We start from the raw sequence: 23,168 nt of genomic DNA, 5'->3' as shown, positions 1-23,168 counted from the left end.
TTTTTAAGGGATGAATTTGCGTTAGAGAAATCTCTGAACCTAAGAAAGACATTGGAGGAATTAGCTGTATCTTCTCAGGAGCTACATTAAGGCTGCTTTTCTTTAATGCAGAAATGAGAAAATCACGTAAGGCATAGAGATCTGTATCTGATTTTCCCCATATTAAAATATCATCTGTATAATGAAAAACTTTAAGGCCCTTATGAATATATGGGACAAGGGCAGATTTAACAGCCTCCTGACAAATTGTAGGACTATTGGCCATAGCCTGGGGTAGCGCCACCCATTCAAATCTATCAGCAGGGCTGGCGTTATTAATAGAAGGAACAGAGAAGGCAAAACATTTACAATCTATGCAAGGGAATAGAGAAAAAAAAATCTTGTATATCAATAGCTATGATTGGAATTCCCGTGGGAATTGCAGAAGCAAGAGGCAAACCCCTTTGGGGGGGAGCCCCAGACCTGCATGGTTTTATTTACCGCATGGAGATCTTGAAAGAGGCGCCATTTTCCCGAGCGCTTTTTAATCACAAAGACAGGAGTATTCCATGGGCTTCGAGAATGACGAATGTGTCCCAAGGACAACTGCTCTTGGACGAGCTCTTTTAAAATTTCTAACTTATCCCTAGGTAAAGGCCACTGTTCCACCCAGACAGGCTCATTAGAAAGCCAGCTTAAGCGGGGTGTTTGGCTATGAACAGTGGCGTTTAGTATTGGGGGTGCTGATTAGATCTGGTCTACCGGGAGCGAGTGTTACGCTCTTTAGAGGTGTATGGGTGCCACGCCTGAGGGTTCTGTCTAGAGGGGCCATGTTTACTGGGAAGGTATGGATGTTGTCTGATGACGCTGGGGAGAGAGCTATGGAAGTGGAAGGTGCCCTGGAAACTGCTGTAGTGGCCGCAGGGGAAACAACGCGTATCTATGGGGACGGAGCTCTCGGGGCAGACTGCACATGGTTTAAGGTCCTTAAATGCTGAAAAAATATCCTTTAACTCTAGTATCTCAGCTACAAGGTCCCTTAATGATGAAGTATCAGCAGGGGGAGGGTTTAGGGAAGCAGGAACCGGGACTGTGGGGTCAACCCTCCTACACTGCAGGTGGGAATGTAAATTGGTCCAACCTCTGAGGAAAACAGTCTGGAGAACTCTCAGGAGGCTAGAAATGGACCTCCCCTATGATCCTGCAATTCCTCTCCTGGGGATATATATTCTAAGGAACCCAACATACCCATCCAAAAAGATCTGTGTACATATATGTTCTTGGCAGCACAATTTGTAATAGCCAAAACCTGGAAGCAACTCATGTGTCCAACAACAAATGAGTGGCTGAACAAGCTGTAGCATATATATATATATATATATATATATATATATATATATATATATATATATATATATGAATAATACTCAGCTATTAAAAATGATGACTTCACTGTTTTCATTGGATGGACCTTGAAAAACTCATTTTAAGTGAAATAAGAAACAGGAGGATAAATATGGGATGTTCTCACTCTTAGGCAGAAGTTGAAAAACAAGATCAGAAGAGAAAACACAAGTAGAACTTGAACTGGAATTGGCGTATTGCACCAAAGTAAAAGACTCTGGGGTAGGTGTGGGGGGAGAATACAGGTCCAAAAAGGATTAGGGGACCTAGTGGGGATTGTATTGTTATATGGAATACTAGGAAATGTTATGCATGTACAAACTATTGTATTTACTGTCGAATATAAAACATTAATTCCCCAATAAATAAAAATTTAATTAATTAAAAATATATATATATATGAGTAAGAGTTTATTAAATTTTAAAAAATTGGTGACTTCACCGTCTTCAGCTGATATTGGATGGACCTTGAAAAAATCGTGTTAAGTGAAATAAGTTAGAAACAGAAGGATGAATATAAGATGATCTCACTCTCAGGCCGAAGTTGAAAACAAGATCAGAAGAGAAAACACAAGTAGAACCTGAAATGGAGTAGGTATATTGCACCAAAGTAAAAGACTCTGGAGTGTGACATGAGACTGACACATGACTTTCATTTTTCAGTGACTACAGATTTACAGGTCTATCCAGAGACAATAGGAGTTTCTTTCAGTTTGTCAGTCTGGGGTGATTAGGAAACTGAATGCCTGAGCAGTGGCATGTAAGGGGCCAGTTGGTGATCCACTGCCACAGACTTTATTAATGTGTGCCTTTTTAATTAATTCATTTATTCATTGCATAGAGAAAGAGAGAAACCAAGCTGGAAGGAAGGGGGATATAGAGAAGGAAAGAGAGAGAAATCTGCAGCGTTGCCTCACCACTCATAAACTCCCTGCCTATGGGTGGGAACCCTGGGCTTAAATGTTGATCTTGCATATCAAGGAAGTGAGCTATCACCAGCACCCTGCACCCTCCCTCCATTTTTTTTTTTAAACCAATGTTATCCTTCTTAAGCTAAATCCTCCAATTTTTAAGTATTAAGTAAAATATCTAAAGCATTTCACATGTCAAAGCAAGACTGTGAGTTGGACTTGACTCTTTGTAAGTCCACGTATGGTTTAAAACATCTTCTTTTACTCGCTAATACTGTCTTTCATTTATGAGCTTATCTCATACTGAGTGAAATGCAAGGATGCAATTTTAGTTTCCTGTGTGAGCTTTTAGAAATAAATTATAGTTTCAAAGAGATATTTTTCTGTCTTTCCATAATCTGAAATAGGGGATATGAAATAATGCATTTATGGCATCACTGTTCAGCATTTCGCCTATTATTTCTAGAAAACTACTAATGATAGCCTATAGCATGTTTCTACATATTCAGTGGAATATATAGCCTCACTGTGTTTGTCAGTTATTACAAAAGTGAGAATGGATTTGTTTTGATCAACATCTCCAGGCTGAACTAAACACATTGTAATAAGATAACCAAGCAACAACAGAGTGCAACAATATAAACTGTGCGATTTGTGGAGATTTATGGACAGTTGCTTCAGGATTTTATTTTTCTTGTTCATGCATGCATTATTCAGCCAGCATTTAATAGGCATTTCTATAAACCCAGCAGTGAATTGAGTACTATGAGCACAGCAGGCATAAGAGCAAGTAATGTGAGTGTGCAATAAAACCAAGTAGAAATAGGTCATTGGCTAATTACAGCACTGAGATGGGACAACTCATGATGCTGAAGGACTGATTAAAAATGCTTCTAACTTTAACTTCTGGGTCAGCAGAGACTTCCAGAGGAAATGGTAGCTAAGATCAGAAGAACTGGTAGAAATTCTGCACCTCTGAGAAAGAATAGAAGCCACCATATTCCAGAAACCTCAAAAAAACATGGTGCTTTGGAACCCTGTAAAAAGTATGATATATTGAAGTTGAGAGTGTGGCAAAGTCAGGAGGAACTGAGGAGAGACCTCCATCAAGAATCCTATTGGACAAATACTTATCATCTTGTTAAGGCACCACTGAAATACTTTGAGAATTGACTTCATCGGATAAAAGCAATTTAATAAAGCCAGTTTGAACAATGATTTTCCCCTTTAGTCCTTCTCCTTAGTAATTACTGTCTTTTATTTAAAAAATTATTATCTTTATTTATTGGATAGAGATAGCCAGAAATCAAGAGGGTGGGGGGAGATGGAGAGGGAGAGGGACTGAGAGACACCACAGCCCTACTTTACCACTTGCAAAGCTTCCCCCCTGCAGGTGGGAACCAGAGGCTTGAACCTGTAACATGTGTGCACACTGTAACATGTGTGCACAACCAGGTGCACCACTTCCCCACCCCAATTACTGGATTTTAAGCCTTCCTGCCTTCCTTCCTCCCTCCTTCTCTCCTCCCTCCCTCCGTTCCTCCTTCCCTCTCTCCCTTCCTTCTTCCCTCTCCTCCTTCCCTTCCTTCTTTCCTTCCTTCCTTCCAGAGAAAGAGAGCAATTGAGAGGGATGACAGAGATAGAAAGGGAGAGAGAAAGAGAGACACCTGCAGTGCTGCTCCATTGCTGATGGTACTTTCTTGTTTCAGGTTAGTCCTAGATGACTTGGATCCAGATCCTTGCACATGGTAACATTAGAGCTTTACATGATGTACTACCATCCAGCCCCTCTTCCTATCTTTTTTAGTCTAAGTGGCAGACAATTGCACACTCATATCATGCATGTCTGACCTTCTGGTCTTAACTTGTTTTTTTCCCTTTCACCAACTGGAAAAAGAGTAAAGGGAAACTAGAGCCAGGGAAACACTAGAAATGAAGACAGAAAGATCAAAACAATGAACAGTGAACAAGAGATAATGCTTTGATTATAGAAATAGAATTCTGTTAGGAGTCAGAAGATCAGTCTTTTGAGGCATATATTCCAACTTCTGCCAAACTAAGATTTTTTAAAATTTTATTTTATTAGTGATTTAATAATGGTTGACAAGATTGTGGGGTAAGAGGGGTACAATTGCATATATATAATTCCCACCACCAGAGTTCTGCATCCCATCTCCGTCATTGGAAAATCCCTATTCTCTGACCCTTTGAGAGTATGGACCAAAGACCTTTATGGAGTGCAGAAGGTGGAAGGTCTGGCAGAATTGCTTTTCTTCTGGACATGGTCATTGACCGGTTGATTCAAACCCCCAGCCTGTTTCTATCTTTCCCTAGTGGAGTAGGACTCTAGGAGGTGGGGTTCCAGGACACAATGGTGAGGATGTCTTCCCATGGAAGTCAGGTTGGTGTCATGAATATACCTGCAAATTGGTGGCTGTAAAGCATTTAGATATAAAGTAGAGAAAACTTAAGATTCCTGTGTCATTCTATTTCATTGGAGTCTGAATTCTACTACCTTCTTGGAGTGACTGCTTAAAGGGGAATCTCATCACTGAATTTGACAAACTGAGGTTATAAGCTGGGAAGTAAAACTGGACAAGATTACAAATCATATTATGTATTGCAAAACTTGCTTCACCAAGTGAGCTTCCTTTCCTGCAAAATAACATTTAGTTAGATCTTTAAAGGATTTCATCTGTTAAAGTTCCTGAAGCATTTTCAAATACTTTGTTGTGTTTTGAAATACTCATACCTGAGAAGGAATCTTTACAAAAAAAACAAGCCTGAAGTTGGTCCCTAGGTTGATATCTGAAACCTATTTAATAAAACTTTCATTATTTAAGGCAGATGTATGAATTTATTCATTAAAAGAAAGAAAACTGAAGGCTGGTTTGTAGCACGCCAGGTTAAACATTTGTAGTGGGAAGCACAAAGACCGACGTAAGGATCTTGGTTCGAGCCCCCGGGTCCCCACCAGCAAGGGGGTCACTTCACAAGCAGTGAAGCAGGTCTGCAGGTGTCTGTCTTTCTCTCCCTCTCTCTGTCTTCTCCTTTCCTCTCAATATCTTTCTGTCTTACGCAACAACAATAACAGCAGCAACAATAACAATGGGAAAAAGATGGCCTCCAGGAGCATTGGATTAGTTAGTAGTGTAGGCACTGAGCCACAGCGATAGCCCTAGAGGCAAAACCAAAACAAAACAAAAAACAAAAGAAAGAAAATTGTGAATTACTGGAATTAACAATATTAAAATCCACCATAATTCTGTTCAGTGTTTGGTTCTTCAGAGCTCATGCTTTGTGATTTTATTGTTACTGTGATCTCTGTAACTATTTTTATGAATGCTAATTTACAAATTTCAGATAAAATGGTTGTGGTCATCTTTACATAACAGTTTTAGAGTGTAAAATTAACTTGATCATGATAGATGAATATGAAGCAAATGAGATCTCTCAACAATAGTTTGCTTAGAGTTTTCTGGCACTGGGCTATATGTATCTTATCTTTTAGGGCTAGAAGGAACCATCCATAGCAAATTGTTATCAGTCTAAATGGTCTTTTTTATATATCAGTTATATGTTGTTAAAACTGTATCTTGGACTGGTAAAAAGCTTACCTGGAGAGTGTAAGAAGGAGGAGGTAAAGGACAAAAATGAGGAAGAGGAGGAGGAAGAATAGCTGTCACAAACTAGGATATGTCATATGAGGATAAAATAGCCCCAAAATCTTTTTCTTGGAACTAAGATTATACCATATTCTTAACATAGTATTTTCCCCAAATTTGTTTGTGAAAGATAGGAAATCTATACAAATAGCAAGAGCCCTTAAGAGACCTCCTCAGATTGAGGAGCTGACTGCCACAAAAAACAGGATGTAACCAGGACAAGACTCTGGGTTCAAAAAAAAAAAAATCAGGATGTAGCTCGGGGAAAAGTGATCTGTTTAGATATAATTGAGCTACCTCAGGCATACCTCCACTCCCACCCAAAATATAATACCTGTCTACCCATCCTTCTTGCATACTATCTCTTCCCTCCTTCTTATCCAGGTATAAAGCCTTCTGTAAGGGAGGATACCAGTCTGATGCCTTTAAAAAATTTTTTTATAACTGATTTAATATTGACTTACAAGATTGTAAGGGGTAAATTTATAATTGTAATAGGCATGCAATTCCTTACAGTTCCCAACACCAGAGTTCTGTGCTCATCCCCACCATTGGAAACTTCCTTATTGTTTATTCCTCTCAGAATATGAAGCAAAATTCTTTTTGGGGTACATGCAGAAGGTGGGAGTTCTGGCTTCTGTAATCACTTCTCCGCTGGATATGGATGTTGGCAGGTTGATCCATACCCCCAGCTTGTTTCTGTTTTCCTGGTGGGGTAGGGCTCTGGAAAGGTAAGGTTCTGGGGCACATAGGTGAAGCTTTCTGCCCAGGGAAGTCAGCATGGAATCATAATATCATCTATAAACTAGTATCTGTGGCTTAGTGAGTTTCTGAAGAAATCCTCGTTGTATTTTTCTGGCAATGGTATTGAATTATACCCCTGTTATCTTATAATTTTTAAAATCTGTATTAAATCACTAATAAAATGCAAAAAAGGAGTATCTTTAAATTAACACATGTATCTATATTGTATAAAATTCATACGAACTTACTTAATAAAGATTTTAATTGTTTGAAAATATGGGCAGTTTGAATGGTTCATTTTTTTCATATTTTCACACCTTTCATGGGTATTCTGTTTTTATAGAGTTGGAAAGATGTTAGACTAAATATACTTCTTAATATGTAAATACTGTCTAAACATATGTTCATATCTTTTTTACCCAATGATTCCATTTTCATGTATTATATAGGGAGATAATTCTAAAGAAATGCATTTTAGCTAAAGCAATATTTTTGAAAGATCAATTATGTCCTTTATGATATTATTTATAAAAAATTGAAGTTTTAACAACTCAAAACTTCTTTTTTGACATGAAAGTTGTCCTAATAGTCTGATTATGGAGAAGTGGGTGCATAGTGCCTTTTCCCTTTTCTAAGACAAGCAAGAGATTTGTATGGGAGAAGGAATGACATTTAAGAGGCAGAACCAGATGTTCCTCACCATGTTTTTGAAATTGCCACATTGTTAGCTAGTCTCTGGGTTTGGGGAGGGGTAGATAGCAAGACTTCTAGTACTGAAAGTGAGTGTCATCTGTCATCAGCCTGCAATCAGGGACTAGTGTGAAAGGAAGATAGTCAAACTTGAAGAGCTGACAGGTGCAGCAGGCTCTTGTTATTCAAGAAATAGACTCGCTCACTACTTCATATATTGTGTCTATATATATTCCCATTGGAGAACTTAAATGAATCAGTTAGATTTTTTAAAATTTTATTTATTAAAAGGAAACACTGACAAAACCATAGGATAAGAGGGGTACAACTCCACACAGTTCTCATCACCAAAACTCCGTATCCCATCCCCTCTCTTGATAGCTTTCCTATTCTTTAACCCTCTGAGAGTATGGACCCAGGATCATTGTGAGGTGCAGAAGGTGGAAGGTCTGGCTTCTGTAACTGCTTCCCTTGCTGAACATGGGTGTTGACAGGTTGATCCATACTCACAGCCTCCCTCTCTCTTTCCCTAGTGTAGATTTATTGACTTGTTAATGTGTATCAGGTTTTGATCTGAAACAAACAGTTTGGGAAACAATGAATTTTGACTGCCTGAATTTAAATTTTCCCACTCATATTCCTAGAAAAGTAATAAATAGAACAAAGAGAAAGCAAGCACACATAGGGCCTGTGCTTTCAAGAGTGTTAGAACTTGTGGTTTCATGCAAAGGGGAAGCTTAAGAGAGGTTTAAGAGAACAAAACAAAGCGAAAAGGAAAAAAAAACAGTAGTGGGGTATGGAGCTCTGGGGTGAAAAACAGATAAAACAATGTCAGAAAGAAAAGATTGGTACTTAACATCATTCGTAGCACTGAATACAGGGAGATTGAAAACTTTTAGAATTGAAACGGACAGCCATCCTAAAAACACTGCTTCTGAAAAAACTCAGATATAGGGCCACCATAATAATTCACTTTAATAATGTGCTGCTTTGCCAAGCAAGTGACCCAAGTTTAAGCCCAGCCCCCCTCCACCCACTGCATTGACTGAAGCTTAAGTGTTATGATCATTCTCACTCTCTGCCTCTTTCTCTTTGCTTATCTGCCTATCTGTCTCTATCTTTAAAAAAAGGCAAGAAAGGAAACATGAGTGGGAAAAAGATGATGAAAGGTAATGTAAGGAAGTAAAAATGAGAAACTAAGCATCCTATGAAAATGGAAAAGAAATGAGATGCACTAAACGCTCCCCAATTTACCACCGTCACTATCTATAAAAAGCACGTAGAAGCAATGAAGAGTTGTTTTATGTAAGAGTAGGCTTTCAAACTAAGTATCAGGTCCCTTGAGTGAATAAAATTAAGACAGATTAACCCACACTTATACAAAACTGCTGTAAAACATCACTAAATTGATAGTTATTAGACATAATAATAAAAGTTCACATAACCAAGTAAGTCATGAAATTAAAAAAACAAAATATACAGAACTTTAAAATATACTTGCTTATTCAGTCTCCTAGGTATATCAAAAAAACAAAAAAGATTATCTTGGCCAGAAATACAAATGCTAATAATAGAAACCAGTGGAACTCATAATGAAATTAAATTTAATTGAACTCACTGGGGAAAAAAAGTCAGAAATGAAGATTATTGCAAGCTGTTCACGGAAAAAAAAAAGATGCAAATAATGTGTCCTTTTTTAAAAAAAATTCTTTATTGGGGAATTAATGTTTTACATTTGACAGTAAATACAATAGTTTATACATGCACAACATTTCTCAGTTTTACATATAACAATACAAGCACCACTAAGTCCTCTGTTATCCTTTTTGGACCTGCCCAACCCACTCCAGAGTCTTCTACTTTGGTGAAATACGCCAATTCCAGTTCTGGTTCTACTTGTGTTTTCTCTTCTGATCTTGTTTTTCAACTTCTGCCTGACAGTGAGATCATCCCATATTCATCCTTCTGTTTCTGACTTATTCACTTGGTTCAGTTTTGTTCTTCTGCATGCTTCAACCATTTTTTGCAACACCATTTGTTGAAGAGATTCTGCTTTCTCCATTTAATAGTCTAGGCACCTTTGTAAAGATTAGATGTCCATAGGTGAGGGGGCTTACTTCTGGGTTCTCAATTCTTTTCCATTGGTCAGTGTGCCTATTCATGTTCCAGTATCAAGCAGTTTTGATAACAAGGCCCTATAATACAATTTGAGATCTGGGAGTGTGATGCCTCCAGTTCTGTTCTTTCTTCTCAAGATTGTTTTGGCAATTATAGGTCTTTTCTGGTTCCAGATAAACATTTGTAGCATTTGTTCTATTCTTCTAAAGAATGTGGTTGGGATCTTGATGGGGATAGCATTAAATCTGTATATGGCTCTGGGTAGTATATTCATTTTGATAATGTTAATTCTTCCAATTCATGAACATAGATTATCTTTCTACTTCTTTGTGTCTTTTTCAATTTCCTTGAGTAGTGACTCATAATTTTCAATATACAAGCCTTTTACTTCTTTGGTTAGGTTGATTCCTAGATATTTTATTGTTTTTGTTGCTATAATAAAATGAATTGATTTCTGGATTTCAATTTCTTCTAGCTTAGTGTTTGCATAGAGGAATGCCACTGACTTTTGAATGTTAATTTTGTAGCCTGACACCTTACTGTATTGCCTGATGATTTCCAAAAGCTTCTTGCTGGATTCCTTAGGTTTTTCTGTGTATACTATCATGTCATCTGCAAATAGGGAGAGTTTGACTTCTTCTCTTCCAATGTGTATTGCTTTAATTCCTTGCTCTTGCCTGATTGCTATGGCAAGAACTTCCAACACTATGTTGAATAGTAATGGTGATAGTGGGCAGCCCTGTCTAGTACCTGATCTGAGTGGAAATGCTTCCAGTTTTTCACCATTGAGTATGATGTTGGCTGTAGGTTTGCTACATATAGACTCCACTATGTTGAAGAATTTTCCATCTATTCCCATTTTTTGTAGTGTTTTGATCATAAAGGGATGTTGTATTTTGTCAAAGGCTTTCTCTGTATCTATTGATAAAGGTCTTGCTTTTATCGATGTGGTGGATGATGTTAATTCATTTAAGTATAGTAAACCAACCTTGCATGCCTGGGATAAACCCCACTTGGTCATGATGAACAATATTTTTAATATACTGCTGTATCCAGTTGGCTAGAATTTTATTCAGTATTTTAGCATCTATGTTCATCAGAGATATTGATCTGTAGTTTTCTTTTTTGGTTGTGTCCCTGTCTACTTTTGGTATCGAGTGATGTTGGCTTCATAGAAGCTGGAAGGGAGTATTCCAGTGTCTTCAATCTTCTGTAAGACTTTTCAAAGTAGTGAAGGTTTTGTAGAATTCATTTGTAAAACCATCTGGTCCAGGACTTACATTCACATGAATGTTTTTGATAACTGTTTCAATTTCATTAGCTATGATGGGCCTGTTCATGTTATCTAGTTCCTCTTTACTTAATTTTGGAAGTTTTTAGGTATCTAGGAACTCATCCATTTCTTCCCGGTTCTCTAGCTCAGTGACATATAGTTGTTTATAAAAGCCTCGCATGATATGCTGAATTTCTGCTATGTCTGTTGTGATATCTCCTCTTTCATTTATGATCCTATTTGTTTGGGTCGTCTCCCTTTTTGTTTTGTGAGTCTGGCTAACGGTTTGTTGATTTTGTTCACTCTTTTGAAGAAACAACATTTACTTTCCTTGATCTTTTGTATAGTTTTCTTATTTTCAATGTTATTTATTACTGCCCTAACTTTAATTATCTCTGCCCTTCTGATTGGGATCTCTTCTTCTTCTAGGTCTTTAAGATGTGCAATCAGGCTGTTTATTTGTGCTTTTTCTTGTTTCCTAATGTGTGCTTTTATGGCTATGAACTTCCCTCTGAGGACTGCATTAGTTGTGTCCCAAATATTTTGATAGCTTGTGTCTTCATTTTCATTGAACTCTCAAAACATTTTGATTTCTTCCTTTATTTCCTCTTTGATCCAGTAGTTGTTAAGTAGTGTACTGTTGAGCTTCCACATTTTGAGACTATTACTATTCTTTTGTATAGTATGTTATGAGGTCCCTCTCTTAGTACTTTTCAAATTAGTGATCACTCTTGCCTGGATTGACTTGTGTCTAAGTAAGGTAATTAAAAGGTTCACAGTTGAGGAAATTGACAGTTGTTACAATATTATTTTAATCCCTGATTTGGAGCACAGTGACTTAAAAGCCTCTTTTGTTCTTTTTTCCATGTAGGCTATGGGAGCCTGAGGATTTTTAAACTATAAGTAGGCTTCTTAGCTTAATCACTGACTCCTGACCAAGAGATAAAGCAGGGTGGGGCAGAGATAATCCAGTGGTTATGTAAAGAGACTCTCACCACCCTACAGCTAGGCCACAGAGGTATAGATCTTCTCCTGATTTTCTTGGGTAGTTTTCTGTCCCCTGGTGTCAGCACAACCCCCCCCCCCCCCCCTGCTCCAGAATCTGGAGCAGATTCTGAGGGCAGTAGCAATGGAAACTCACAGTTGCCTTTGATGAGTCTTAAGGGAGTCCTCTCCTCCCTTCAGCCACCTTTTTGTTGGTGACACAGACTGAAGGTGGTCTCAACTGGTAAACTTCTGGACTGCTACCAGCCACTTAATCTCTCCCTAGGCTACTCTTTGGCCACAAGCCACACGAGTTTGCACTCACTGGTGATTTGGTGGGTTCCTGAAGTCGTTCTAGTCCTGTCTTGTTGTAGTCCCAGGTGGTCTTGATGTGTTCTTATTTCTATTGGACGTAAATGATCCAAGAATCAACTGCAAGTAAATGATTGACAGAATGAACATATGACCAAATGATATGCTATCTATAAGTAGATATTGGTAGATTAAAAAGGTTCTAAAAGATAAACTGTGTAAACACTAATCAAAAGCAGGCTCGAAGGAAGCAACCAAGGTGTCCAACAGCAGATGAGTGGCTGGGCAAGTTATGGTCTATATACACAATGGAATACTACTCAGCTATTATAAATGGTGATTTCACCCTTTTCACCCCATCTTGGATGGTGCTTGAAGGAATCATATTAAGTGTGATAAGTCATTAAGAAAAGGATAAACATGGGATGATCTCATTCATAGACAGAATTTGAAAAAGAAGATTGGAAGGGAAAACAGTAAGCAGCACTTGAACTGTATTTGGTGTATTTCTTAGTGTATTGCTTTTACTTTAGTAGTAAAAGACTGAGGGGAGGGGGAGAGTTCATGTCCTGGAACATGATTGCAGAGGAGGACCTAGTGGGGGTTGTACTATTACATGGAAAACTGAGAAATGTTATTATGTATATCCAAACTACTGTATTTTACTATCACTGTAAACCATTAATCCCCCAATAAAGAATTTTTTTAAAGAAGTGTAAAAGAGAGAAAAAAGAAGCAAGCTAGAATTGCTATAATGACATCAGGCAATAGAATCTAGAGAACGAAGAAAATTTCTAGGGTAATTGAGATAAATAGTGGTATATGATCAAAGATAACAATTCAAAATGTGTGTGTAGTAAATGATAGAGCTTCAAAATATGCAAAGTGCAAAAGGAAAAATGCAGTTGTGAGTTTGAGCAATCTCTACAGTTGTGTCACATGATATCCAAAAAATTCCTCAGAGAAACTACAAAATTCTCAGTCTTTACTTTGAGAGCCTGGAGGAAGGTGTCCTTTTACTGACCTGCAGCATCCTAGAAAGGAGAAGGGCAGCAAAAAGCTACTCCCTTCATTCCTGGGGTCCTTTTATTAAACAAGTTTTAGAGAATATTGGGCATTTTACTTACAAAGTGGTAGGTTTGGGTGGGAGCAAAATACACAATGGGATACATGATTATAGGTACTTAAGATGTAAGATGTGGTAACTGAAACTAAAGAGCATAGGCTAAACTCAGCATATGAATAACTTCTGCTTATCAGTAGCTACAGAAAACCCTCTTTCATACCACTGAATGTCTGGTAGCTTTGACTGTCCTCAGACTGTAGCCTATTAAGCCATGTTGAGGGATATGCAGATAGCTTACTGGAAACATAGACTTTCAGCTATTGGCTTAGATGCATCTGATAAGAATGTTTCCCAACACACTTAGAATTTACTGTACGTTAGAAGTGCTATTCAGAAAGTTGGCCAGTACAAAAATTAATGTGTGAATACCAAATGATATCTCTTATAAGGGGGACTTAAAAATAATGACCAAGAGGGAAAACACAAAGCAAAACATGAACTGGGCATGGTATCCAAAGAACCAAAACAGGGGATAGAGAGGGTGGGAAGCAACTCAGGGTTCTGATGTATGATAATGTAAAAGGATCCAGGTTGTGGGTGTGAATGTTCAGCAGAGAACTTAAGCTGTAAGATGAGAAATTGTACTGCACTGCAAACCATTAATCCCCCAATAAAAATTATCTTTATTTTTCTTTATTGGGGAGAACTAATGGTTTATAGTCAACAATAAAATACAGTAGTTTGTACATGAGAAAAATGATTTTTTAAAATTTTTTATTTAAGAAAGGATTAATGAACAAAATCATAAGGTAGGAGGGGTACAACTCCACACAATTCCCACCACCCAATCTCCATAACCCACCCCCTCCCCTGATAGCTTTCCCATTCTCTATCCCTCTGGGAGCATGGACCCAAGGTCATTGAGGGTTGCAGAAAGTAGAAGGTCTGGCTTCTGTAATTGCTTCCCCGCTGAACATGGGCATTGACTGGTCGGTCCATACTCCCAGTCTGCCTCTCTCTTTCCCTAGTAGGGTGTGTCTCTGAGGAAGCTGAGCTCCAGGACACATTGGTGGGGTCTTCAATCCAGGGAAGCCTGGTCAGCATCCTGGTGGCATCTGGAACCTGTTGATTGAAAAGAGAGTTAACATACAAAGCCAAACAAATTGTTGAGCAATCATGGATCCAAAGCTTGGAATAGTGGAGAGGAAGTGTTAGGGAGGTACTCACTGCAAACTCTAGTGTACTTCTGCTTTCAGGTATATATTTTGCAGTAGTTTATGGATACGTGTGAACATAAGCTCTCTCTCACAGAAACTGGTGTATATCTAGGTTTTGGGACTATGTTAGAAAGTGAACCACCTGAGATGAAATTAGAGTGTACTATAAAAGGTAAGGTCTCACCCGAGTAATGAAGCTGAAGGGTTGTCATTCCACACGTGAAGTCTCTGGACACAGTCTGAGGTGAAGCATTTTGAGGTGGCAATCGTTGCGTTGGTTAGGTTGTGATCGACGGATGCAATATTATTTGGTATGGATTGGGAGAGGTATACGGGAAAGTGGGCCCTATCCAAGGGTTCCAGGACTGGGGGAAGTAGGGGCTCTCTAGTGGAGATGTGAGGTTCCTGCTGTCTTAGGGTTCAAAAAGACAATTGATAGTTAATGATATCATCACATTATTTGGTAATTGGGTTAATTTTGAAAAGTCCTTTTGTTAGGGTTTGCTGTACAGTATCCAGTATCTTGTATATAGCTGTGCTATTGGATGCTTCTAATTTACTTGGTCTAGGCTTTTGAGAGAGTCCGCATATCAGATACACAGCCTATATATTAAAAAGATTCAGTTTGTGTTTTGAGAAACTTTGAGACATACAACTGATTTTCCCCCTCTCATATTAATTAACTACTGATTTATATGTCTACATTTTGCTAGGAGTGTACATAAACACCATTCCCACCACCAAAAGACTGTGACCCATTCCTCCCACCCACTCCCACCCCCTACTGGCCCAGGAAGCTGCATGTCTACCCCTCACCACAGGGTTTTTATTTTGGTGCCCTACTTATAATTTGATCAGGTCCTGCTTTTAGTTTCCCTTTCAGATCTACTTACTCAGCTTCTGTTGATGAGTGGGATCATCCCATACTCATCTTTATCTTTCTGACTTAGCTCACTTAACATAATTCCTTCTAGCTCTGTCCAAGATGGGTCAGAGAAGGTGGGTTCGTTGTTCTTGATAGCTGCATAGTATTCCATTGTGTATATATACCACAGCTTTCTCAGCCACTCATCTGTTGTTGGGCACCTGGGTTGCTTCCAGGTTTTAGCTATTATGAATTGTGCTGCTATGAACATAGGAGTACACACCTCTTTTTGGTTGGGTGTTATGGAGTCCTTGGGGTAGATCCCCTGGAGAGGAATTACTGGATCATATAGAAGGTCCATATCTAGCCTTCTGAGAGTTTTCCAGACTGCTCTCCACAGAGGCTGGACCAATTTACATTCCCACCAGCAATGTAAAAGGGTTTCTCTGTCCCCACATCCTCTCCAGCATTTGTTGCTGCTGTCCATTTTGATGTATGCCATTCTTACAGGAGTGAGGTGGTATCTTAGTGTTGTCTTTATTTGCATTTCTCTGACAATCAGTGACCTAGAGCAGTTTTTCGTATGTTTGTTAGCCTTTTGGATCTCCTCTGAGGTGAATGTTTTGTTCATATCCTCTGCCCATTTATGGATGGGGTCATTTGCTTTTTTGGCGCTAAGTCTGCTGAGCTCTTTATATATTTTGGTGATTAGTTTCTTGTCTGATGTATAGCATGTGAAGTTCTTCTCCCATTCTGTGAGGGGTCTCTCTGTTTGTTTAATAGTTTCTTTGGATGTGCAGAAGCTTTTCAATTTGATGTAGTCCCATTGGTTTGTTTGTGCTTTAGTCTTCCTTGCAATTGGGTTTGATTCATGAAAGATGTCCTTGAGGTGTATGTGGGAAAGTGTTTTACCAGTGTTTTCCTCTAAGTATTTGATTGTTTCTGGTCTGACATCTAGGTCTTTGATCCATTTGGAGTTGATTTTTGTTTCTGGTGAGATAAAGTGGTTCAATTTCATTCTTCTGCATGTTACAACCGAGTTTTCCCAGCACCATTTATTGAAGAGAGCCTCCTTCTTCCATTTAATCCTTTGGGCCTCCTTATCAAAGATTAGATGTCTGTAGGTGTGGGGATATATTTCTGGGCTTTCAGTTCTGTTCCACTGGTCTGTGTGCCTATTTTTGTTTCAGTACCATGCTGTTTTGATGATGATGGCTTTATAATATAGTTTAAGGTCTGGGGGTGTGATGCCTCCATTTCTGTTTCTTTTCCTCAAGATGGTTTTGGCAATTCTAGGTGTTTTCAGGTTCCAGATAAATTATTGTAGTGTTCTATTCTCTTAAAGAAGCTTGGTGGAACTTTCATGGGTATTGCATTAAAATTGCATATGGCTCTGGGGAGAATATTCATTTTGATGATATTTATTCTTCCAATCCATGAGCATGGGATATCTTTCCATTTCTTGGTATCAGTTTCTATCTCCTTGAGTAGCGACTCATAGTTTTCTGTATACAAGTCTTTCACTTCTTTGGTCAACTTTATTCCTAGGTATTTGATTGATTTTGCTGAAACAGTAAAGGGGAGTGATTTCTGGATGTCTTCTTCTTCAGATTTAGTGTTTGCATAAAGAAATGCCACTTATTTTTGAACATTGATTTTGTAGCCTGATACCTAGCTATATTGCCTAATAACTTCCAGTAGTTTTCTGCTGGATTCCTTAGGTTTTTCTATGTATACTATCATATCATCTGCAAATAGCTTGACTTCTTCCCTTCCAATCTGTATTCCTTTGATTTATTTCGCTTGCCTGATTGCTATGGCAAGAACTTCCAATACTATGTTGAAGAGTAATGGTGACAGTGGACATCCCTGTCTAGTCCCCAATCTGATGGGGAATGCTTTCAGCTTCTGTCCATTGAGTATGAAGTTGGCTGTAGGGTTGGTATATATAGACTCCACTATCTTGAGGAATTTCCCATCTATTCCCATTTTTTGTAGAGTTTTGAGCATGAATGGGTGTTGCATTTTGTCAAAGGCTTTCTCTGCATCTATTGAGATAATCATGTGGTTTTTGGCTTTGCTTTTATTGATGTGGTGAATGACATTCATTGACTTACGGATGTTGAACCAGCCTTCCATTCCTGGGATGAATCCCACTTGGTCGTGATGAACAATCTTCTTGATATGTTGTTGTATCCGGTTGGCCAAGATCTTGTTTAATATTTTGGCATCTATGTTCATCAGAGATATTGGTCTGTAGTTTTCCTTTTTTGTTCTGTCCCTATCAGCTTTTGGTATCAGGGTGATGTTGGCTTCATAGAAGGTGCAAGGGAGTATTCCTGTTTCTTCAATCTTATGGAATAGCTTAAGAAGTATGGATATTAACTGTTTCCTGAAAGTTTTGTAGAATTCATTTGTGAAGCCATCTGGTCCAGGACTGTTGTTGGGGAGATTCTTAATCATGGTTTCAATTTCTTTGTCTGTGATTGGTGCATTTAGATTTTGTAGTTCTTCTTGGTTAAGTTTTTGAAGGGCATATGTTTCTAGGAATTGTTCCATTTCTTCCAGATTCTCTAGTTTGGTGGAATATAGTTCTTTATAGAAGTTTTGCAGGATTCTCTGGATTTCTGTGGTGTCAGTTGTGATATCTCCTCCATCGTTTACAATTCTATTAATTTGAGTCTTCTCTCTTTTTTGTTTGGTGAGTCTGGCTAGGGGTTTGTCAATTTTGTTTAATCTTTCAAAGAACCAACATTTGGCTTCATTGATCTTTTGTATGGTTCTTTTATTTTCGATGTTGTTGATTTCTGCTCTAACTTTAGTGATTTCTGTCCTTCTGGTTGCTTTCGGGTTCCTTTGTTCCTCTTCCTCTAAGTCCTTGAGGTGTGCAGTAAGGTCGGTCATTTGAGCTTCTTCTTGGTATTTAATATTTGATTGTATGGCTATAAGTTTCCCTCTCAGTACTGCTTTAGCTGTGTCCCAAATATTTTGATAGGTTGTGTCTTCATTTTCATTAGTTTCCAGGAACATTTGAATTTCCTGCTTGAGTGAGTCTCTGACCCAGTGGTTCTTAAGGAGCATGTTGTTTAGTTTCCAAATTCTGTGTCTTTTAATAATATTCTGTTTGTTGTTAAATGTTAGTTTTACTTCACTGTGGTCTGAGAAGATACTTGGGATGATTTCAATGCTCTTGAATTTATTGATGCTGTCTTTGTGGCCTAACATGTGGTCTATCCTTGAGTATGTGTTATGTGGATTTGAAAAGAAGGTGTATTCCAGTTTTTTGGGGTGGAGGAGTCTGAAAATGTCCAAGAGGTCTAGGCTGTCGATCTCTTCATTCAATTCTCTTGTATCTTTATTGGTTCTCTGCTTTGTTGATCTGTCTAAGTGTGAGAGTGTTTTATTGAAGTCTCCCACTATTATTGTATTACTATTGATGTATTTTTGAAATTCTTTCAGTATGTGCTTGATGTATTTAGATGGTCCCTCATTGGGTGCATAGATGTTAATAATTGTAAAGTCTTCTTGGCTGGTTGATCCTCTAATCATTATGTAATGTCCTTGCCTATCTTTTATTACTTTATTTAATTTAAAATCTATCGTGTCTGAGATGAGAATGGCTGTTCCTGCCCTTTTTTGTGGTCTGTTAGCCTGTATGATAGTTTTCCATCCTTTCACTTTAAGTCTGTGTTTATTTTGTTGTGACAGATGGGATTATTGCAAGCAGCATATGGTTGGGTTATGTTTTCTGATCCATCCCCCCACTCTGTGCCATTTGATGGGTGAGTTTAAGCCATTGACATTTATTGATATTATGGATTTAATGTATTGTAGTGCCATTGTTCAAAAAAAAATTTTTTTTTGTTTGCTCTGATATATTGCCAGTATTGTAGTGATGTTCTTGTTTATAAGAGGTCTTTTAGAATCTCTTTCAGGGCCGGTTTGGTGATGGTTGCCTCCTTTAACTGTTGTTTGTCTAAGAAGGTTTTGATCCCTCCATCTAGTTTGAATGAAAGTCTAGCAGGATATATTATCCTTGGTTGAAACCCTTTTTCATTCAGGGCTCGATAGATATCTTGCCACTCCCTTCTGGCTTTTGGAGTTTGAGTGGAGAAGTCTGCAGATAATCTTATGGGTTTTCCCTTGTATGTGACTTTTTGTTTCTCTCTTGCAGCCTTTAGGATCCTTTCTTTATCCTTACTTCTTCTCATTGTGACTATGATGTGTCTTGGTGTCTTCAGGTCTGGGTTGATTCTGTTTGGTACTCTCTGGTCCTCTTGTATCTTGATATCCTTTCTGTTATTCAGGTCTGGGAAGTTTTCTTCTATAATTTCCTCTATAATGTTTGCTTCCCCTTCCTCTCTTTCTTCCTCTGGCAGGCCAATTATACGAATGTTACTTCTTTTGAGATCATCCCATATGTCTCTGTTGTTGTTTTCAGTGTCTCTCAATCTCTTTTTAAGCTCTTTCACCTCTTTCTTTGTTTTCTCTAACTCATCCTCTGTCTGACTAATTCTGTTTTCTGCTTCTGTTAGTCTGCTTTCCCTTGCCTCAGCTTCTTTCTTCATTACAGCTATTTCAGCTTTCAGTTCTCTAATTGCCTCAAGATAATCAGTATTTTCCTTGGGGGTCTCAACTGTTGTTTCCCTAATACTGCCATTCCTTTCCTCCAATGTTGTTTGCATTTCTGTGATTAATAAGTTTATTATTGCTTGCATACTTTTCTTATCTCTGGTTACTTCTGGCTGATTTGTAGTTTCTTCTGGGTTCTTGTCTTCATTCATTGGAGTAGTAGTTTTATTTGTTTTTGATCTACCCATTTTTTTTATTTATGTGTTTCTTTTTTTTTATGCTCTGTTGTTCCTCACTTGTGTCTTGAGTACAAGTAACACTGTACTAAATACCTTTATGACAATTGCACTCACCAACCTCAGGAATTACAGTAGCAACTGAAGTAAGCATTGAAGTAGTTTAATCGTTACCAGTTAGCCAAACAATTTTTCCAGTCCGAGAAAAAATAGTAACCAAATCCCAGAGAAGAAAGAGAAAAGAAAGAAAGAATAGCAAGAATAGACAGTTATGCAAATCTACTATCCACTGTATATTCTAGAGGTAACAATCGGGGAAAGGGAACTAGAGTAGAGATACACACATAGAGAGTCCACTTTGAGTCAGATTTCTTCCCCAAAATAATTCACAAATTCAGAAAGGCAAAGAAGAAGGAAGAAGTGTATGACAAGATTAAGAAAAAAAAAAGAGAGAGGGAGACAAGAGAGAGAAAAGGGAGAAGATAAGAAAAAAGCTGTAATTAAAGAGCAGTGAAAGGAAATTCCTAAATGTGTATCAGTGAATTCAAAAAAGCACCCTGTTTGGTGGTGTGGGGGATCCTGCTCAGAGCTGGTCCCCAGGGACTGCTTATGGGGGTGGGGGGGGGGCCAGGAAGGAAGTATGCTTGAAAATTAAAAGGAAGAAAAATAAATTTTTTCCCCTTTTTTCCCTACTCTAATTCTTAACCCAAATTAAGTTATAGTCACCTCCTTGGTGTCACCGCTAGGACCCCTTGTTGGCTGGCCTGCTAAAGGCAGAAAATCTTACCGTTTCCAGGAGATGTGGTCGGAGCTCAGCCACTAGCAGCTTCTCAGTCCGCCATCTTCCGGGAAACCCCCCCCTCCAGACTTTTTTAAAGGATTTCTCAAAAATGAAAACTAGCTCCAAGTCCTTTTGATCCAATGAGAGCTGTACTCAAGAAGTCCTCGGATCCACCCTCAGCGTCGCGGTGGTCCCCGGAGACTCCCAAGAGAAAGCCCCGAGCTACAGTGCTCCCTCTCGGTCCTCTGCCGGCCGCCCAGCAGCGCTCTGCAACCGGCGGAGGAGCCGTCTTCCCGGGCTGAAGACAGTGCCCGGCGCACCTGCCTTGCCCACCGCCACCTGGGAAGTCTGGAGCAGCCCGCCCACTAGTCCATGTCACCTTTACTCTAATTCTTAACCCAAATTAAGTTATAGTCACCTCCTTGGTGACCCCTTATTGACTGGCCTACTAAAGGCAGAAAATCCTACCATTTCCAGAAGATATGATCAGAGCTCAAGCCACTAGCAGCTTCTCAGTCCGCCATCTTCAGGGAACCCCCCGAGAAAAATGATTTTTAAAAGTCAAAAAAAAAGGAACACAAACTCAGGATAACAACAAAAAGTTGACAAGTAGATAGTAGAACTCACCTTCATAGGCAATAGGATCCATTAGTATTTATAATACTTCTTAAGTAACCGCTGAATGAATACGTATGTCATTCAAATGGCACGTATATTAAGATGAACCTTAAGATAGATTTTCTAGTAGTAACACAAATCAGTATATTTAAAGAGTTGAAGTCACGACAAATAGGTTCTCTGATCATAATGTAATCTAAATAGAGACTAATATTAAGTAAAATTATTTTGAAAAGCTTCATGTACATGAGTTATGATCTTCCTCTCTTGTCCTCTCTTGATCCTGAATTGTTATTCTCTTGGAAAATGGACACATAGGTACATTGCATCAGATAATGTGTCAAAATGATAATGAAGCATATCTGTTAATCATTATCTATGTTGAATTATATTTGTTCATTTTATTTTGCAGCTTCCTTATTAAAAGGACTAAAACATGCTAACATAGTACTGCTTCATGATATCATCCATACCAAGGAGACACTGACACTTGTGTTTGAATATGTGGTAAGTAAGATAAAAATGTCAGATTGTATAGATCTGAGTTAAATTCTAATTGCATTATCATTGATTTTTTTTACTTTCAAGCTACTATACTGAGAGAAGTACTTTGCTTGAATAGAATCTTGTGATTTTATATAACTCTGAACAATGTAGATCTTAAAAGAAAAATTCAGAAAATGTTAATTTTTTTCAAGCTTTCAAAACTTTTTATTGATTCTGACCTTTGTCCACAGAAGTGTTCTGGAAGACATAGGGGGAAAGTACTTTAAACATTTGCATTTGGGTATCAAATCAACTGAAAAATCCCCAAATTAGGTGATGCTTTACTCTGAATCCCTAAAACATCACATTTTACATCATGATCTGACATAGTCTCCAGTTATACCAATTAACAACACTACTAGAGGGGTTGAATGTAAGTAAAAAACAATGTTTTGCTGTCTTCACAGGTCATAATGTAAAATAAAAATTGTACTCTGTAAAATATCTTCCTCTTCTGTGAAATATTGGCTTTATTTATTTTTATTGAGGAGATTAATGGTTTACAGTCAACAATAAAATACAGTAGTTTGTACATGTATGACTTTTCTCAATTTTGCACTTAACAGCTCAGACCCCTCTTCGTCCTCCTCTGCCATCATATTCCAGGACCTGAAACCTGCCCCCACTCCCACTCAAGAGTCCTTTACTTTGTTGCAATACACCAAACCCAGTCCAAGTTCTGCTTTGTGTTTTTTTTTTTCAACTTCATCTTTTAAATTTATTATTGGTGATTTAATAATGATCAACAAGATTGTGGGATAAGAGCGGTACAATTCATACAGTTCCCACCACCAGTGTGCCATATCCTATACCTTCTATTGAAGTTTTCCTATTCCTTATCCCTCTGGGAGTATGGACCAAAGATCATTACAGGACACAAAAGGTCAGAGGTCTGGCTTCTGTAATTGCTTCTCCATTGTATATGGGCATTGGCAGGTCGATCCATACCCTGAGCCTGTCTCTACCTATCCCTAGTTGGGTCGGGCTCTGAGGAGGTAGGATTCCAGGATGCATTAGAGAAGTCCTCCTTCCAGGAAAGGCAGGCCAGCATCATGGTAGTATTTATCAACTTCTGTCTATGCATGAGATCATCCTGTATTAATCCTTCTCTTTCTGATTTATCTCACTTAACAGGATTCCTGAGATAAATCAGAAGGTGAAATGACCATTTTAAATAGCTGAGTTAT

At 38.3% G+C, this 23,168-nt stretch overlaps 1 protein-coding gene across 4 annotated transcripts in view; it reads left to right on the top strand.

Moving 5' to 3' along the window:
- Positions 1-23,168, top strand: part of CDK14 (cyclin dependent kinase 14) — a 722,913-nt gene that overhangs the window by 272,037 nt on the left and 427,708 nt on the right. For all 4 annotated transcript variants that reach the window (XM_060196252.1, XM_060196255.1, XM_060196254.1 and 1 more), the window contains one exon: positions 21,848-21,942. In XM_060196252.1, the coding sequence (XP_060052235.1) occupies positions 21,848-21,942 (95 nt within the window). The remainder of the gene's footprint in view (positions 1-21,847; positions 21,943-23,168) is intronic.

This window comes from Erinaceus europaeus, chromosome 8 (genome assembly GCF_950295315.1).
Source record: "Erinaceus europaeus chromosome 8, mEriEur2.1, whole genome shotgun sequence".
Taxonomy (NCBI): domain Eukaryota; kingdom Metazoa; phylum Chordata; class Mammalia; order Eulipotyphla; family Erinaceidae; genus Erinaceus; species Erinaceus europaeus.
This window is presented reverse-complemented; position numbering and strand designations above follow the sequence as displayed.